Genomic DNA, 20696 nt, shown 5'->3' with positions numbered 1-20696 from the left:
AGGAAATTTTGCCGTTTTTTGTTATTATCTTGAATATTATTATAGATGGAGATAAACTGTATACAAAATAGTCAATTGACCCCTTAAGGAGTTATTGCCCTTTATAGTTAATTTTTAAAAATTTTCATAAATTTTTGTAGATTTTTAGAAAATATTTTCCACTGTAATTACTGGGCCAAGTTCATTATAGATAGAGATAATTGTAGCAACAAGAATGTTCAGTAAAGTAAGATCTACAAACACATCACTATCACCAAAACACAATTATGTCATGAATTTATCCGTGTCCATTGTTTAATATGCACAAGACCAAGGTGAGCGACACAGGCTCTTTAGAGTCTCTAGTTTTTTACACTAATCCCATGTAATAACATATAAATAAACGTTTTACAAAAATCCCTATCAAGGTCAACGTGTTGGCACTTTCGTAAACAAAATTTAAAGTAGGAGCATATTGAAGAGAAAACGTGTTACGTTTCTACAAGAGTTGACAGAGGTGTGTGGATCAACATTAGGGCACTGTAAAAACCTGTGTCGTTATTTTTCATCCATAATCAAATATTTCCCTCATTTCAGGACAATCTACGTGAGAATGTTTGAAAACATAGCAGACACCAAATAAAAAATGTTATATACTTTGAAGGTGTGTCAGATCAAACGTATATCAAACAAACAAAAACTCAACATCTTTTTGTTAAATTCTAGTGAAGTATGATTCCAATTGTACTATTTGTACATATTTAGAAGATTTCAATTGACGTTTATATTATGCAAGACAACGGACATAAAATAAGGTAGAATGCTTTAAATTCCCATGCCTGGTAATTAATGTATGCAAAAAAAATCATTATAACCTCAATGTTTACAAATTCCATATACTTTATGTCATACAAATAGTAAATAGATTCTTTACAAAAAGCCAATAATTTATGGTTAAACAGACAATATATAATATGTTTAAACAATAAACTATATATTTTACATTAGAAATAATAATAATAAAATGTTTAAAAATATTCTCACCTTGTTTAGTTATTTTCTTCTGATTCTTAACTAAAAAATAAAATAAAATGTGTGAATTCAAATTATACGGTTATTGTACTACTCACTTAAACATAGTAGATCATAGTACCATAGAAACTAAGCATAATAGAACTCGTGTTGCTTAATAAATACCGGCTGTTTTACAGATAACGACGAATATTTTCTAATTGGTCTAATCACAATCATTCACATACTATATTTCCCGAATGTGACCGATCAACTGTCCATCGAAATAAGACTTTATCATCAAGTTTTGACTTTCTTAATCATCACTTCTAATTTTTGGTGGGGTTTATGCTGGTAAGTATTTGGCTTTAAATGTAAGGTTTATTTTGTGATTTGTAAACTGTTGTTTGTCTTTTGATCGATTATTTTTCTTCAGTTGTTTAGCATGTCCTTGTCAGTTTGTTTCCGACTATTCAGTTTGAATGTCTTTATGGGTGTCTTTCGCCTCTCAGCTATTTTTTAATGCTTAATTTGCTTACTGCAATTTTTCAGTTTGACTGAATCCGTTATCGTCACAGTTACTTTAAAAACAACTAGAACACACCCGCGAAATCGTGAGGAAATAGAGCGTATGTAAACTGTAAAAAAAGTTATAACTGGAGAATTCCAGGAGAGGTATCAAAAGTCAAAGGTTCTTGGGGACTGGGCACATTTTTTTTTTGCCCTCCCCCTATTTTCCAAATACCGATTTTTATTCTTTCTGCTTTTCTGTATACTATGAACATACATATATATATATATGTACTATAGTTACTATATAAAACGGACACTGACATATTAAAAGTCACCCCAATAAACTATTTGAATTTATAGTAAATTATAGCAAATTTATACAATTTATTCATAGTATATATGTATCAGTGGCGGATCCAGAAATTTTTTTTAAGTGGGAGCCCATTGACTTCCTAAGAGGGAGCCCGCTCCAGTCACGCTTCAGTGATTCCCAATATAAGCAACCAATTTTTTTCTCAAAAAGGGGGGCGGGACCCCTGATCATAGTATACAGAAAAACGCAAAAAATAATTGTTCTGTCTCAAGTACTAATTCAAATTATGTTTAATTTCAAAATAGGCCTAAAGGACAGCGGAAGTCTTTTGTATTTCTCAAAAAGTCAGTCCGATGACGGAAACAATATTTGGACGCATTTATTTTCGTTTTCCTCCCAATATAACCCAAACAGAAATACTTTAACCAAGGATGATAAATGCTAGAACACACCCGCAAAATCGCGGGCATTCAAGGGTGGTTGAAAGTATGTAAAGGGTTGTAGGGGGAATTTTTGTAAAAAAAAATAATGACTGGAGAATATTTCAGGAAAGCTCATAAAAAGTTATAGGTACTTGGGGACAGGACAATTGTTTTCAACCCCTTCTCCTTTTTTCCCAAAATTTCCATTTTTTTTTTTTTCTATTTATTTCAATATGAACATACGTTTAGGTTGTTATGAACATACATTACTATAAATAAAGTGTGTTTGCTTTTAACTATCAATTCTCAGTTAACTAATCAATCCAAGGCGGTCATTGATATATTATATAGACCCTCTCTATTTAATATACTTAGTGACCCGATGAATTTTTGTAAGATTTTATGACTGAAGAATTTCAGAAAGGTATCAAATGATTTAGGAACTTTGGGACATGACAATTGTTTTTCTAGCCCTGCTCCTAATTTTTTTCCTCAGAAACTCCTATAATTACTCTTCTATTGATTTCAATAATGTAAGCGTTTAAACTGTTACAAAATGATAGAAATTATTATAAATTAAGGAATGTATCTCCCTCATGCAAAGCTCTGATTCCTTTCACGGATTTGGCTATACTTTTAGGACCTTTTGGACTATAGCTCTTCATCTTTCATATAAGCTTTGGATTTCAAATAGTTTGGCCACGAGCATCACTGAAGAGACATGTATTGTCGAAATGCGCATCTGGTGCAAGAAAATTGGAACCGTTAATTTTATTATCTGTATATTATTAAGATACATTACTATAAATAAAGTGTATTTGCTTTTTACTATCAACTCTCAATTTACTAATCGATCCAAGGCGGTCATTGACATATTAAATAGAACCTCTCTATTTAATAAACTCAGTGACCGCCGTGGATAGTTAACTTGAAAATGAAAGCAGATAGCAAATACACGTTATTCATAGTCTTTGGTATGTACAAAGTACAGAAAAAAACGCAAACCGGATATCTAGTCCGACTTAAAATTTCGTCCAATGACGGAAAAATATCCGGAAGCAGTTTTTTTCGTTTTTCTCCCAAAATAACCCAAACTGAATAGTCAAAAGAATGGATGACAAACGCGACAATATATGGTACCTATAGGACACAGAGGCTTGATGATTAATTTATTGTGGAAGGAAGAGAAGCGACATACAAAATGAGGTCTTCTCGTTTAATAGTATAGATTCCGTAGAATTGCTGTTTAGAATTTTCCTCAGTGTTCGGTTTCTGTTATTTTACTTTTTAAAACTTCAAAAAGATTTCGGTGTAAAATAAATAATAAACTATGTTTTGATATTGTACTGGTCTTCCTTACAAATATATATCGTACAGTTTTCGATGAATTAAAACAAATAGGCATCTTTATCGATATTACATTTTCGTGTATATTATTTGAAATTTGTGCTATTATTTAAATGAGCTGTATTACTATGAGTGTTTGCATTTTCTTTAAAATTCAACACACAATTTTTTGTTATCTGCATGAACAACATCGTTGTAGGACTTGGGCATTATCGTTTTATATTGTATGGATACAAATAGAAAAGAGGTAATTAGGTGACTAACACAAAGTAAATTATATCAATAGCTCTTTTGTTCATAAGAATAATAATTTGCTTTTGAATATTTTTTAAACTACCATAGTTCGTTCATTATTTACGATGATAACAAACTATTTGTAAAATGTGCGGTCCCTAAAAAGCTATTAAAAATGTTGCTCTTTACAAGACCACCAATGAAAGTTTCTCGTGATAAGAATACTCTAATTGACTTTTAAATTTACGATTTTCCTTTCTGCAATTCTTTACAAATTATACAAATTCTTTGTTTCGGCAAAATAACATAAGTAATTTCACATTAAAGGCAATCTCATCCCCCTTTATCATGTTTTATAGCTATGTGTCTTACATAAGTTGCCAAAAGGTTAAACAGAGAAGTGGTTAAAAAGTTTAGGTTCGGTAAAAACTGGTAATTTCAGATGGTTTTGTTTTACTTATCGGGCAGACAGGGCAAGACAAGAGGTAATGATATTTAACACTGATCACCAGACCATATATTTAATGGCTTTTGTATCGATGAGCAGACTAACCATCGACTCTTATAGGTTGAAGGATTTCAAGAAATTGAAATATGTAAATATCAATTAAACAATACATTTATTTCCGGGTATACGGATTTCTATATTCATTTGATATATTACAAAACCTAATATACTGACCTATTGGTTTATTTGTCTTTATCTTCTTTATTTTCTTCACTGAAAAAAAAAGAAAACTCATGAAATAGAATAAGGCATTCATTTAGAGTTTCGTTAATATTTTCGTATTTTAACAGTATACTGATATTTCAATATTTGCTAACAGTAATTCAAAATACTGTAATATTTTATTAGCAAATAATAAACTTCTAAAATACGACATTTTTCGTGATATCTAAAAACTTAATGAAACTGCTATGATTTCTATCATAATCAGTACCTAAATGAAATATATCATCTTCATTTTTCTTTATTGTACAGAACGGGCGAACCCAAAATCATTGTGTTTCCTTTAGTTGGAGAGTAAAAATCTAACAATAAATAGAAAATGGAGAAGTAAACTAAAATGAAGATCCATACCATCAATTTTTGTTTCCTCGAAAGTGATGTGTTTATGGGTCCTTGCTACTGGGTGTATATTTCGCAGTTGGTATGATATGCGATCGTGTGTAGTAAAGTTTCGTAGTTCAATGAACGTTATGTATTTATCATTAAATACTTTTTTCAGCAGGAATCTTAATATCACTAATTTGAGAGAACTGTTCCTTTTAAACAAACATGGTACAGCAAGAATGCACTTTCAAATAGAATAAAATCTATAGAGGAACATTTTTAATGTCACCAATATCTTCACTGTAAAACACCCAACTAAAGATGAAAGTTCAAAGTGTCTACCCTTATTCAATGCGTTTTAATTCAACGATTTATTCCACGTGTACATAAATATGATTTTTAATTTCAAATTACTTATATACTACACTACGACAACACACGTTTGTTGTTTTCTCAGTTACTACATTCCATACATTTGATTTTAGGCAAATGATTCGGTTGACTAATTTTAAAAAAAATCATCATATCTTATAATCATGCAATCCTAACATAGTGCACTTTATTAGAAGACATTATTATTGACCCAAAGCTAATCTTAAATAAGAAGGAATATTGTAACGTAGAAAAATATATTTAGCTACCATTAAACATTTGAACCTAATGTTAACTCCCCAACTCATATATACTGTAAAATAATATTTTTTTCATTGAATCAAACGAGAAATAAAATGTAGTATATAGGAGAAATTAATATCATTTAAGTGCATAATATTATGATATATGTAAAGCAAGAAATTATAATCAATAAATAGCACATATTTAATGTAATAGGAAATATACTGACCTTTTGGTTTTATTTCAACTGAAATATATATAAAAAAAAAAACAAGCATTAGCGTTATAAAATATGAAGTAGCTATCACATTTATTTTGCTTACACAATTTGGCTTGAATTTGTTTAACCAAAACAAAATAGTGTCAACAGTTTTACAGCAATTTCATTCTTTCAAATAAGTAAAATAGTATGCATGGCTACCGAATGCGCATGACCTTTCGTATAATTCGACATCCTGCATGCTTTTTTATTCTGCAACTATTTTGCAACTAAATAAAATTGAGAATGAAAATGGAATGCGTGCTTCAGTTGGTCCCTAAACAAAAATGTGTATTACTTCAGAGACAATGAAGGACTCCAAAAAATATAAATCAACTGAAATTAAAATCCTACAACTAGTCTATAATGATCGATTGGTTCCCATCAAAAAGAAATTGTTCGTTTTTCTATCATTCAGATGCTTGTTGTAAATATTGATTCTTCAAATTTCAGATTTAACCCGGGAAAAGGGGTTTCTGTGTGAATATGAATGAGATTTTGTCATTTCTAAATTTAATATCCATTTTTCTGGTAATGTATGCAAGTAATAGCATTCAAGTTTTCAGTTAAGTTATATATATAACCCCTGTTGACGAATTCACGTATTCAATTCAGGAAAAGCGCAGATTTACGTGTATTTAATATGTCAATGAGTTAGGCGTGGCTGTATATGATTTGTGAAATTCATGGGCTATGGCATTTGTAAAAGGTTAAATGCTGACCAAACAAACTGTACAGACAGTTCATTTCAATGTCAATGAAATAGAGGTTCGATACTATATATAATTTTCAGAAAATGAACACATGTAGCAGATGACAATTGGATTTGTGTTTTAGATAAATGTTCATTTAAATGGATAGCCAATCATGGGTTATTAAATAGATATAGTCTACCCGAAAATTCTTGAGGGGTTGAGGAGCAGGAGGGGCATAGATGCAAAATTTAAGTCATTTTTTTTTTTTGCATTCAAACCCGAACAGGTCGTGTGGAAAGGGATTAATATAAGTTGCAAAACTTGTTTCCCAATCCACTATAAATAAATATGTTTAAATAAAAAAAATTAAAAAAATGGTCGTGTAGTTTCAAAAATGATTTAAAACTGTGATAAATAGGACATATTCTACAATACCAATGAATGGAAGCCATAAATTCAGTACAAACTACCAAACAATGTAATACTATTTTTACATTTCCAACACACAAATATATGAAGCATGATGAATTCATGGGTATAGACTTTTATAATATGAGAAAATAACTGAAGTTCCAGTGACATGTGTTTTTTTAGTATTTGCGCGGTTGCAGAGTGCAATAACTAAAAAAAAGCATTCAGTTAACGCATTCTTCTAGCAATAACCGAAAGTAACTCGCTTCAAAGGAAAAATTACTTAACTAGTCATGCAATAACAATCCTCTTTTCATAATATAACAATGGCAATGATATTACAGAGCATGCGAATATAAGCAATTAGAGGCAACCCCAAAAGTGTAAAACAAGAACTATTGAAAAATAATAATTAAAATTGAAAAGAAACTTAATAATGATCAATGGAATTGTATTGCCAATGTGATTTAGCTTTTCTTTTATCTTAGTTGGTTATACTACGTAACTAGGAATATTTTTGTTTTTATAATGAATTTAAAGAATTGTTTTAAAATTTTGCACTTTTCCTCGTTTCATTTTGTCCAGTAAAACTAAAATTGTTGTTTACTAGCGCTTTACAAACTTGAAAGTCTGACATAATTACGGTTTCTGAGTTTAACTGATATTATAAAGGGGGCGCAGGACATTTTAGCGAAATTTTTTGAACTACTGGGGGACATTTTAGCGCCAACATTAGAGCCCATTTTAGCGCCAGATTAATCCGTACACCTGTATTTTCGATAGCCCATTTTATCGAAAAAATTACCTTGTTGAATAATACTCACTAAGATTTGGGCAGAAGTTCACTGTCTTTTAAAGGGAACAAATAATGGTCCAGAGTCGTTCCATGACCATTATAATGAGCAATGTTACAGTTGTCACCCAGCTATTTACGTTTTTCTTGATACTATTATCAAATTGCAAACAACAACATATACAAAAATACGAAGTATAGACGAATGTGCATCAAAATCTAGACAAGATAAGAATAACAGTTCCTAATTGCAATTCAACAGTATTGTACAGGGGGTAAATCCAGAGAAATACGTACGTTCTCTAGGATTTCAGGCTAGAACGAACTTTTAACATTTGATTAAATCTCCTTTAGACATTTATAGTGCTGTATTTTAATGGACATCATATGTTTTATATTGTGCTGTCTTGAGTCTATTAAGTTTTTTTTTATTTATATATTATAAAGGATTAAAAATATTTCGCTAAAATGGGCTTTGACAATTTTACTTTTCGCTAAAATCGGTTAAAAATCAGGCGCTAAAATGGGTTCTACCTTGGCGCTAAAACGTCCGATTTTTTTCGCTCAAATGTCCAATCAATGCGTTAAAATGTTAATTAATATGGAGATCTTAATCATTAATCCAAAGACCTAAAAGTTCAGCTGTATAATATAATGACGTTTTGTACTCAAATTATTCTCAATGATTTACAGGCAATATATACCCGGTAGTTGAAATCATAAAAGACAAGGTTTACTGTTCACAGAGCAATATAATCATTCATATGCTTAATGATTACCATTTTAAATTAACTTCTGGCTATATTTTAAAATTTCTACAAAATGAAGAAATCGGTTGTTTATGAATTTATGTACTGAAAACTCTGCCTGCTTGGTAGTTTTTCAAACATTGAAAATGAAGATATCAACGAAACAACAGCCTGAGTTCTAATTAAACACTTTAAGAACAGAAATTAATATCAGAGAAGCGAATCTGATAATTTCAACATATTTTAAAAAAATGAAACTCATTTTAATTCATCGTGTCCATCGTATAACGATTTCAAAAAAAATATTTGATGAAACGTGACAATTAAAAAGCGATTTTATGTCTTTTGGTGATAAACTGAAATTATTGGTTTTATTTACAGATATTGATATAATTCGTAATTGTGTCATCATCTCTTATAAACAAAAATGTACAGAATGGCTCGTTGGAAGGCTTTATATCTATATATTTAACTTAAAAGTATATTTTTGTTTAATATAATTGAGTGATGAGATTTAAACAAAATAAAATATTAAATTGGATAAAAAAGAAATAGTAATGATTATGACGTGACATCAAGTAGTCATAATGTCACTTTGTGATTGTGCTTATAAACGCAGTTAAAAGTAACAGGACCTGGGTCAGCTACCAACAGTCCTCTTATCAATGCCATAGGAAGACACCTTAACTTTAAATGAAAGAGAAAATATACTGACCTTTTGGCTTAATTGTAACTGAAACATGTTATATTCAATAAAGTAAATAAAAGGCATAATATATGCATTTGAAAATGAAGACAGTTTTGAAGGTTTTTTAGTCATTATTTCACATGTTTTACCAAAGAATATACAAACATAGAATGAATATGATATTTGATATTTTTTCGAATAAAAGTATTTGTAGTTATAATATTTATATATTAAAATTAAAATGAAATTTGTTTTAGTATAAAAGAAGCAGATATCTTGTTTCCTGTATTTATCTGTTTCGGTATTACTGTGGACTCATTTTTTTCGTGGGTATCAATTTTCGTGGATTGCTGAAAACTTGCAATTACGTGGATACTCGATTTCGTGTTTTTGCCGATCTCTGCCTATCCTTTTGAAAATGTGTTATTCGTTGAACATTGAATACGTGGTTCACCTATACCAACGAAACCCACAAACATTGGTATCCAACGAATAATGATGAATTCACAGTAATTGAAGAATATTTTAGATATAATATATAACATTATTGACCTCACAGTGACACAAAGATACATTAAAGTATGCATAGAATAAAACACGTATAAAGCAAAAATACTGACCCGTTGGTTTAATGGTCACTGAAAAATAAAATAAGAATGTAAATCAAAACAATTTAAATAGTTTAAAAAGTACTCCAGTGTATTTAAATGTATGTGGACTATATTATCTTTTTTTTTTAGACAGTTCAGTTTTATTGGTTTTTTTAATTATCTAGTATTTGCCAATAATTTACAGGTCATTGTGTAAAAAAATCATTCAAATCGGGTCTACTCTATCAAATTTGAATTGCAAGTTATATGATACATATTCATAAGTAAATTTACTAAAAGAAAGCAGTATCTCATCAATAAGACAGTCAGACTTGTTCGAAATCCTACATTTGGACAATCCTTTGTCTGCTCTCCTTGTTGATACATAGAAATAAAAAAATCATCCAGACATAAATAGATGATATTTTATCTTTTGATTAGTTTTATTAATATTTTGATTAGCTTGATCAAGTGCAAATACTTCATTGGCGTACCAAAATGCAAGTATTCCTGTATTCAAATAACATTTTTTTAGTCAAGATTTTTTGGAAAAAAACCAAAGTGACTTATATGTTACATAGGCCTATCTCTTTGTTAAAATTACAAATCTGTATCATCATTGGTATTATAATGAACAGTGTAAGAGTCTTGTTAAGAAAATACCAAAAACATATCTTTTTAAACGGAATTAAAATGTCCAAATAAAAACAAAAACATCAGTATAAGACAAAGACATACATAATGTAGCTTGACAACATACCTTTCGGTGTAATATTCTTTATAATTTTCACTGAAAGATAAATTAAAGAATGCATAAAAACATCAAGAGGTATATAACGTATTTACCCACAATAAGATTTTTAAATCAATAGCAAAAACCCTGTTTTTTCTTTATTCAAATTCAAGGCAGAGTCAAGACTTTTTTAACTCACTAATTCACACGTTAGGTTCACAGGAAGGCAGGTCCCATGATACACTAGTTTAACGACGAACCAACCGGTCTTCTTTCCAACCCTATTACTCCTCGTGCTTAGCAGTGAAGAAGGTAGATTATGTTTAGTATTTGGCATTACCGAATAATGAATCTAATCCATTTTATGAAAGCAAATTTTATTTAACACACTGTGCTTGTGCTAATACAACTCTGACATACGATTCATGAAATTAAGTTGGCTGAAACTAAATGTGTAACAGGTCAAACACAACCAAAACAATGCCTATATAAGTTAGCTGAGACTAAATATGTAACAAAGCAAATCCGACTCAAACGATTCATGTATTTATGTTGGCCGACACTAAATGTGTGAAAACTTAATACAACTTAAACGATTCATGAATTCAATTGTCTGAAACTAATGTATTTTTCGATATTATTTTTCCCCTTTATAACAATCACTTATGGTTGATTATTACTAGATCTTATTTTAAAATAGTGGCATTTTTGTATATGTTTGTATTGTTGGCCATTTTGTGGACAAAACACACGTTTTGCGTACCAAATTATACGTCAGGTATTTTTTTCACTGTCAAAAGTTTATACTTTCTAGTAAAGCTTTTGAGATGAAAAACGTCGTTTAATGCCAATAAATTCTAAAACTAGTGTAGTAATTTTGCCGTGATGTCATTTGTAAATGGTAGATCTATTGTGCTCGGAGCGAATCGGTATTATATATGTAACACTCCCAAACGTGCCCTTCCCCCCCCCCCCCCCCCCCCCAACGTGTCCGATTCCCCCAAACGTGTCTATTCTCCCAAAACGTGTCCATAATATTCCTTATTCCCCAAACGTGTCCATAATATTCCTTATTCCCCAAACGTGTCCATAATATTCCTTATTCCCCAAACGTGTCCATAATATTCCTTATTCCCCAAACGTGTCCGATTTCAGAACCCCCAAACGTGCCCGATACTATTGTTATTCGCCCAAACGTGTCTACTTTTAAACGCCAGAACGTCTCGCGTCTTTTAGCGCTAATACATGTCCTAAACGCGACATTAATAACGTTTACGGCAGATCTCAATTTCCGGCGCAGAGTTCATATCCGTTCCATACATACTCCGCAATACTGCAATTAATGTGAGTGTAGTGTTACAAAGTATTGAACGGAACGGATATGATCTCTGCGCCGGAGATTGGGCAGTTCTATGATGGGGGACACAGTTGATGAAATGGTCATTTATTAGCATTAATTTGTTCAATGCCGGTTGTTAATGATTATCATTACTCAATACTGAAAATTTAATATGTAACATATGCATTAACTTTTGACTGAATTTGCTTATAGTACAGTTACAAGTATTTCATGCTCATTTAAAGCGAACATACAAATAATTCTAGTACAGTTGAATTAATCGTTTACTATGTAAATTATTTTATACTAATAAACTCCGATGATGCCTATTATATTAATCAGAATATTGCACGGTGGGATTTCAGTTGAATTGACCTCCCATCTTTTTTAAACAGTTCTAATTTTAATAAATTTTAGGTTATGAGCGTCACTAAAGACACACGAACAAGAGAAATAACGTCCAGTGCCAAATATTTCATTCGTTATTTGAACGATATCGTATTAACGATATATACTGTAGATAGGTTCTATTATCAAACCGGGAATTTGAAATTGGGTATTAATTTTTACGGTTATTTGGGATGACCACTAAAAAAAATAAATGCGAGTAAAGACCGATTTGTTTATGACTTCAGTAAGAAACTACTTGTATGTTATGTAATATAGCGGCCGTTTCAAATAAAAGTTGCAGAAATTAAAAAAAATCTTGCCTTTAAAATTACAACTTATGGCACATTATAAAGAGTGAAATGCTACAAACATGTTAATGCGCATAGTAAAAGATCGTAAAATGAGTATAAAATAATAATAACAAAAAAGACACACAAATAACCTACGTTTTTATAATATGATAGTTCCAGTAAAATAAAAAGTTGATATGGACACGTTTGGGGAATTGAACTCGATTGGGGGTTTATTAAAAAAAAATGGACACGTTTGAGCGTTTATACAAATGACATGCTTTTGCGCCCTTTGACAACTAGACATGTTTTTTGCAGTTCAGTGACGTCGATGTGGACACGTTTGGGGGAATCGGACACGTTTGGGGGGGGGGGGGGGGGGGGGACACGTTTTTGAGTGTTACATATATAACACTTTTAAACACTCAAAACTAGTATAAACAAAACATACTGACCTTTATTTGGTTTAACTTTGTTTGGAGCTTTTGTCTCTGAAAGATACAAATTTGCTTTTAATAGAGAAAACATTGAAATATGTTCTGACTTTATTAAACATAAGTTTGTTATTGCTGGTAAATTGTGTGTAATAATGGAATGCAATCATGTAAAAGGAATATTTTTTTCTTATTCTTTTTCATGTTTTTCTTTCTCTTCTAACAAGAATATCTTTGATTTATGTAGATAATACTAGATATATTGTTCAAGTGTTAACATCCCAAAAACTGACAACCGATTCTGTAATTATGAAAACAAATAAAGATGGAAATGTAACTAAATGAGCCAATTTTTAAATGTCTGCATATTTAAGTTAATCATTGAATCCACCACCTGTTACGCAGTTGGATAGTATGTTAAAGTTTTATTTAAACTACGACAGTTCATAAGGTGAATCAGGAATTTAATCATTAAAAAGTCATCAAATTAAGTTCAGTAACTGTAATTGTAACTTTTAAGTTATACTCAGACTTTTGATTGTATCAGATAAACATACCTTTTGATTTGCTTTTCTCTGTATTCTTTTGCTTCTTGTTGAATATCTTGACCACAGGTGTCTTGGTGGCTTAAAAGTATTGAAATAAATTAAAAAAAATTATGCGGTGTTATAGCAGTCTCCGTGATTAACTTTTTACAAACATTTAGTTGAAGTCTGTTGGCTTGTAGAGAAGAATTTTACAAGCCTGAAAGCAATTTAACAAGCCTTGGCTTGCGGACTTATGGTTAAGCGTGAGGAGTCCAAGACGATTGTTCAAATTTGTTTATCCCAAATGTATTGCTTTTTATGAACGAACCCCTGGTCACTATATTTCGGACTAATTCTCATTTTTGTCAAGTCTGTGACATGTATGTAAGGTAGCTTGTTACCCTGAGAAAACATTGTCACTGAGACGTAGCCATGTGATCAAGTAAATTATCGCCGTCAAAGTCCGGCATTTTGACATGAAGTACACGCGTATGGCCAACCGTTTTTGTCACCTACCTTTTTCGCTATATATCTTTGAAGATCACATATTTGCCTATAGAATTCATAAATGATCATAAATACCAAAATGAGGACAATTTCATCGTATTAGTATCATTCGTCATTCTAAAGAAATTAGTTTGTGTTTATGCGGGTACAGGTTTCCATATGCTCAATGTCATTGGGAGAATAAAAATTTAAAGATTTTATCATTTATTTTGACATACAAGTAATTTTGGTGTGCAAATAAGTTATAAGTTTTGTCTCGGATAGAACTCGATTGTGTTTAAGTCACATATTTTACTCGTGGAAAAAAGCTATCTGTACATTTAGTTAATTCAAATTTCTTAACAATATTTTCAATCACATCGTAATAATTGTCAACTTACCATTGCCTAATTTGTCTTTTAATCCTTTTACCTCTTCAAGCAGATTCTTGTAATTTGCTGTGAGTTCTGTAGTTTTTGTCTGACGAAAAAAATGTTGAAAGTCGATTTCATTTGTCAAAATGCAAAAAAATCTGATATATAATGTATAAATGTAGTGGGAAAAAAACGAAGGTAATCCCATGAGCTAAAAATTTACGAGAAAAAAGTGATCGGATTTGTCAATTATCTGTGGCACCTGTGTTTAAAACGGATCGAAATTCTGAAAATATAATAGAGTTTAAAATGCGTTTTAATTAATGTAAAGTATAAAAAATAAAGGTGAACCACATTATAAGCATGAATATTTTGTGTATTTCTTTTTTTAACGACTACTCTTTCTATCTAGTGTTTTGTAGACTTGATATTATATCCGTCGTTTCTCCTTTTGCCATGGCATTGTGCGTTTTGAATATCTCCTTGGTTTATCCCTGTATGCTAACATTGCCCATGTGAAATTTTAAAATTGTTTGTATATACATTAAACGACAAATATATGTGACGTATAAAATTTTCTGACGTCAGACACGCGAATCAATGAATGTGTTTGTAGATAGATGTTTTTGTGTTCTGTTAAATTGTTCCTTTTAAAATTGTTACATGATGATGACTGCTGTACCATTATTTTGACTTATTTTATTTAGTATGTCTGTTAAGACACGTCACGCATCATTGTAAATATAACGGAATTTGATGAGACTATAAAACCAGGTTTAATCCACCATTTTCTACATTTGAAAATGCCTGTACCAAGTAAGGAATATGACAGTTCTTGTCCTTTCGTTTTTGAAAATACATGAATTCTTGAATCATTCAATAATTTGGATAAAATTAAAATTTCCAGAAACTCGGTTCAAATGTCTTTGCATATGATGTTTCATATAAAATGAAAAGAGATGACATAAAAAGAAAAATCACAAAAATACTGTACTTGGAGGAAAATCCAATCGGAAAGTCCATAATCACTTGGCAAAATCAAATAACAAGAATTCATGTATATACTATACATACTAAACTAAGTCTTGCATGCAATATTTATTATACATTTGTAACATATAAGCGACAAATTATATTTTATTTAGTGGTTGTTGATCAAAAACGTATGAACTTTCAAATTTGTTGTTGAAGTTGACCAGATCTCGACATTGACTAACAACAGAAACAGAGCGCGTGGAAAGCGTAATAGATAATTGAAAGAACCATGACATTTGTGTTCATATATGCGTTCCCATTAGGTAAACTGTTCCTTACTAAACTGTTGTTAAAGGATTCGTTGCAATAAATTTGTCAAGAATTTGTTATTTCTGTTAACCTTCGGAGCACGTGTGTTTACATTCTTTCACCACGTTTTTCTTCTCGCACTTGTGCTGTGCGGTGGACGAAGTTATAACAAGAGGAACTGTAAACTGAATTTTAGCTATTTTCGCAGTATGATTTGAAACGCGAAAATATAACGAGCGCGAATATTACAATGAAATCCAAACAAAAATATGAAGACAAGACATGAAAGTTGGTAAAATTAACGTAATAAGCATTAATTCTGTCATCATTTAATTCACTCTTATATAAGCTAATTCCTCTTTCTGTATTGTGACTTTTACAAGCAAACATGACTAATAGTTTAAAAATGAGAACCGATAAAAAGGAATGTTGGTTGGTTTTATTAAATTAAATACACTTATTAACACTTTACAGTTTCCAAATCATTTATGATTTGTTTTATATTGTTCACCGTACGGTACATCGCGAATTCAAAACGGCGAAAATCTCGATTTTGTTGGTAAATCGCGAAAAAAAAGTCGGTGCGAAACACTGATAACAGTATATAATTTATTTTTTTTAAATACATTGTTACTTATGATCACTTATAAGTTTACAGACGGTCAACTCTCCGACTATCGAATTTATAAACATGATAAACTAGCAGACGTTTGAGAAACTCCACTCATGTATTAAATACTGTGAGTAGTATTGAGTTAATAGACAATAGATGGACAAAAGACATCTACAAACAATATGTGATTTACAATGTGTAACTGAGTGGCCGGATCAAATGAAACTGGCGTGTTTGTTTATTTTGCTATCTTCTGCAGACTGGAAAAAATGCAAATCTGACAAAAGTCGGGTAAGTTTTTAATTTTCTGAAACATAAGACTATAAATTACTTTTAAGTTTACAGACTGTCAACTCTCCGACTATCGAATTTATAAACATGATAAACTAGCAGACGTTTGAGAAACTCCACTCATGTATTAAATACTGTGAGTATATTGAGTTAATAGGACAATAGATGGACAATAGACATCTGCGAACAATATGTGATTTACAAGTGATATATATCTAGGTCCTACTATGCTTTAATTTTTTCCTTAATGCATCACTTTGTCTGTTATCAAAGTAGATTTTGATTTCGTGAAGAAAACATACCTATATATATCAATTCCTTTTGATGGACCTTAATGACGACGACGACAGTCGACATAGAGTAAATGACTGACAACAATTATTCGTTAACTTATTATCTCCTCGAATAGACATATTACGAACAGGTATATGTTCGTCACTGAGACTTGAAATAATATGGATATCGTACCAAATCGCAGAAATTATAATCCTGTACATTAACTTCATGATTCTTCAAATTTATAAAACAAGTTTAATGTGTTTTATATACTGAAATGGTTAAGTCTTTCTGTAATATACATGTACATCGACTTTCTATTAAAAGAACATGTTATTTCTTCTCAAAACTTAAGATATGTACGTTATTTAGTTATTGTCTTTCCATACTCCAATTGGCTGATAGGATTTCCGTATGTGACCTTAACCACGAGAACTCTATTATGTACTTTGGCAACCGCACAGTGTGAGTTCGAGGGAAAACCATAATGAAAAGAAAAAAGTTAAATCACAAAAATACTGAACTCCGAGGAAATTCAAAACGGAAAGTCCCTAATGAAATGGCAAAATCAAACGCTCAAACACACCAAACGAATTGATAACAACTGTAATATTCCTGATAGTACAGCCATTTTTTTATGTAGAAAAGGTGGATTAAACCTGGTTTTATAGCTAGCCAAACCTCTCACTTTTATTAGAGTTGCATAAAATTCCAGTAACTTTCCATCACTTACAACAAGAATATCAATAATTGTTTTAAACATAAAACTTTTAATCAAAAACACATTCGAACTGACCACCATTTATTTAAAATTAACTTCATTAATATGTAAACAATAAACTGAAAGAATCCCCAACGAATCATTTAGTACATATAGTAGATAATGCAACACCAACTAATAAATCTATCTATTACCCTGATTCACAGCTGGGATCAAACCCTCTGCCATTGCTCCAAGCGTTTTACTCGGATTTCTAAAATTCCTAAAAGTAGTGCCAAATACAGCTAAGGTAATCTATTCCTGAGGTAGAAATGCCTTAGTTTTTTCAAAAATTCAAAAAAAAATTAACAGGTAATTTATAATTATGAACATATCAATGATAACTAAAGTCAATATTGAACTGCTTACTACTGGGCTTGTGATATCGGGAAATAAATCTCCACCAGCAGTGGCGTCGACCCAGTGGTTGCAAATAAACTCATCATAGATACCAGGATTAAAATTTTATATTTACGCCAGACACGCGTTTCGTCTACAAAAGACGCATCCGTGACGCTCGAATCAACAGATGTTTAAAAGGCCAAATAAAGTACGAAGTTGAACATGTTGAAGAGCATTGAGGACCAAAAATTCCTAAAAGTAGTGCCAAATACAGCTTAGGTAATCTATTCTTGAGGTAGAAATGCCTTAGTTTTTTCATAAATTCGAAAAACAATTAACAGGTAATTAATAATTATGAACATATCAATTACAACTCAAGTCAACACAGAAGTGCTGACAATTGATTTGATCAACAAAAAAAAAAGAAAAGATGACAAGGATATACGAAAGAAAAAAATCCCCTTAAACCTTATAATTCAAGATATATAGTGACATGGTATTCTTGAGATTTATTTTCTATACCTGCTTGTATTTCATCTTGGTTATCTGTTTCGTTAGATCATTCACAACATGGTTCAATCTTCTGTATTCTTTTGTCGTTCTTGACATCAACTTTTAGAAAATGGAATAAAAAAATACGAAGTTTTAGATCTTGAATAAAAGGAAAATTGTCTGATAACATATCAGGCGAATCACCAAATTCCTTACAAATTGCAGTATTCTAAATTTTTATCGGAAAAAATGAATGTTGGACAAAGCCTTATAACATCACCTTATATGACTTATTACGAGATTGGTACTAACCTTTAAAACACGAGTGTAGCAAGCAGAGCAAATGTTACCAACTCTTTTGGATTATTCAAGTTGAATCCTAAAAGGTTTGGTACTACTTAATTGTTCTGTGTTGTAAATAGAGCCATCTTCTTTTTTCTTTTCTATTTTGTTTCTATCAATCAAGACAAAAATGTCAAGAAAGCAGTCCTTCATGATAAGTACTCTAGTCCAGTTAAAGTAAATAGTTATCAAAGATACCAGGATTATAATTTAGTACGCCAGATGTGCGTTTCGTCTACAGTAATCTATATGATACCGATTTATGATTTTCATAATAGCAATGCAAAAAATGCTCGTCTGTAGCCGGCGTACGAACTTTGCAATAATACATGTAATGTTTGGTGAAGTAATTAAAACAAAATTGTACTGGTAAATATTTATCAGAAACAAATATTGTAAAAACAAGAATGTGTATTTTTATTATACATCCCTATCATTTTGAAAGTATAGATCGATCTCCAGTTTCTGTTCATCATGATCAATTTAAGGCCCATTTTGAACAATTTAAGAGTTTAAGAATCCCAGTCATTACACTACTAGTTTCTGAAGCCATAAAGTAAAAAAATGTAACAGAAAATCCATTGCATATATAAATATATATATTCATATGAACTTTAATGTAAAATAATGTGTTTTCACCGCAGGTGGCATTTATAAAATGAGTGATGTATGAACATCATCCTTAATTTATATGAAGTATCTGCTCGATTTGCAAAACATTAATTAGTAATTTTTCAAAAGTCACATCCACAGCTTCATAACTCTAATCCGTATGATTTTTTATACACAATATCTTTAAGAATTAAGTATTTTAATTTAATTTACTTTTTAAAGATGAATAGTAGCATGGATTATTGCCGGAATAGTTGGTGAATTCAAGATCTCAGATATATGCTACATTTTTTTAACACTACAATGATGTTTTTACCTCTTGTTTTGCTTTATCAGATCCAGCATTAGTCACTTTTCGTCTCTGATTATTCATTTTAATTTTGTTATTCAGTTTGTTTATGGTGGCATTGCTAGTTTGCATTGCCTTAGACAAATCCTTAATTTTGTTATCTAAAGCATCCATCTTTTTCAATTGATCTTTCTGACTGACATTCTCATTATTCAGCTTGTTAAAGATGAAAAGTTGTCTCTCTTTCAATTTGTTAATACTACCAGTTAGTCCTCCCTGAAATAAACGATGTCAAACAATTTAATCTTTGAGTAAAAATAGATTTATGGTACTTGACGAAATGTTTTGGACAGTTTTGCAGATTTTTTTTTTATCGTAACACATAATGTTAGAACATAGCCAGTAAGACTGTGCTCAGATATCTTGCTTATATTTCGTTCATATCAAGGTGTAAATGTCTGAGTAATAATGCTCCTATACAATCAACAATAAAATTTTACCATAATTAATAAATTAAAACAACACGTTATAAAAGTCATGCGTCCTAGGCGCTTTTCTTGATTATCCTTCATCAGGAAAGCTCGAATATTTGGAAGTCAATGATATATAAGAACCGAATTAGTTGAAGAGCTTTATGACACAACGATAGCCAAATCAATATAAGGTTAAATGTGCATGAGGGAGCTGAAACCTTAGTTTCTTTATCATTTCAAAACATTTTTAGAAAAGTCTTGTTATAAATCATGTCAGTTCATAAGTTGATGATACCTAACCCTAGGCGACTGATAGTCCAGGTATCGACCCAGTGCTACAGAAGATGAAAAGAACACAGTATAAAGTTTATGCATCCGAAGCGCTTTTTTGGATTTACATTCATTGAGAGGTTCAAAGCATAAGAATACTGACAAATTCATTATAAATACGTAAGTCTATACTGTATAATGAAATACCTTATCCAACTGTTTTTCCATCAGTTTTAGTCTGCCCATTACAACTGTCTGCAGTTTTGATAATTCTGCATATTTCGTGTTAAAGTCCTTTGACATCTACAATATGAAATAAACAGACAAAGAAAAACAATTTTCAGTACCATTAATGAAAAATCTTTAACCCTTACCTTAATGGGATTTTTTTTATTTGCATACTTGA

At 30.8% G+C, this 20696-nt stretch overlaps 1 protein-coding gene across 1 annotated transcript in view; it reads right to left on the bottom strand.

Annotated features, from left to right (window-relative positions):
• Positions 1–20696, bottom strand: part of LOC139523060 (uncharacterized) — a 305106-nt gene that overhangs the window by 271763 nt on the left and 12647 nt on the right. The window contains exons 6-17 of the mRNA XM_071316817.1: positions 20498–20593; positions 19575–19823; positions 18335–18424; positions 14274–14352; positions 13417–13485; positions 12881–12916; positions 10434–10463; positions 9704–9721; positions 9111–9128; positions 5718–5735; positions 4502–4540; positions 1024–1053 (exon numbers count right to left, since the gene is read on the bottom strand). Coding sequence (XP_071172918.1) covers positions 1024–1053; positions 4502–4540; positions 5718–5735; positions 9111–9128; positions 9704–9721; positions 10434–10463; positions 12881–12916; positions 13417–13485; positions 14274–14352; positions 18335–18424; positions 19575–19823; positions 20498–20593 — 772 coding nt within the window. The remainder of the gene's footprint in view (positions 1–1023; positions 1054–4501; positions 4541–5717; positions 5736–9110; positions 9129–9703; positions 9722–10433; positions 10464–12880; positions 12917–13416; positions 13486–14273; positions 14353–18334; positions 18425–19574; positions 19824–20497; positions 20594–20696) is intronic.

Source organism: Mytilus edulis, chromosome 5, assembly GCF_963676685.1.
Source record: "Mytilus edulis chromosome 5, xbMytEdul2.2, whole genome shotgun sequence".
Taxonomy (NCBI): Eukaryota; Metazoa; Mollusca; class Bivalvia; order Mytilida; family Mytilidae; genus Mytilus; species Mytilus edulis.
This window is presented reverse-complemented; position numbering and strand designations above follow the sequence as displayed.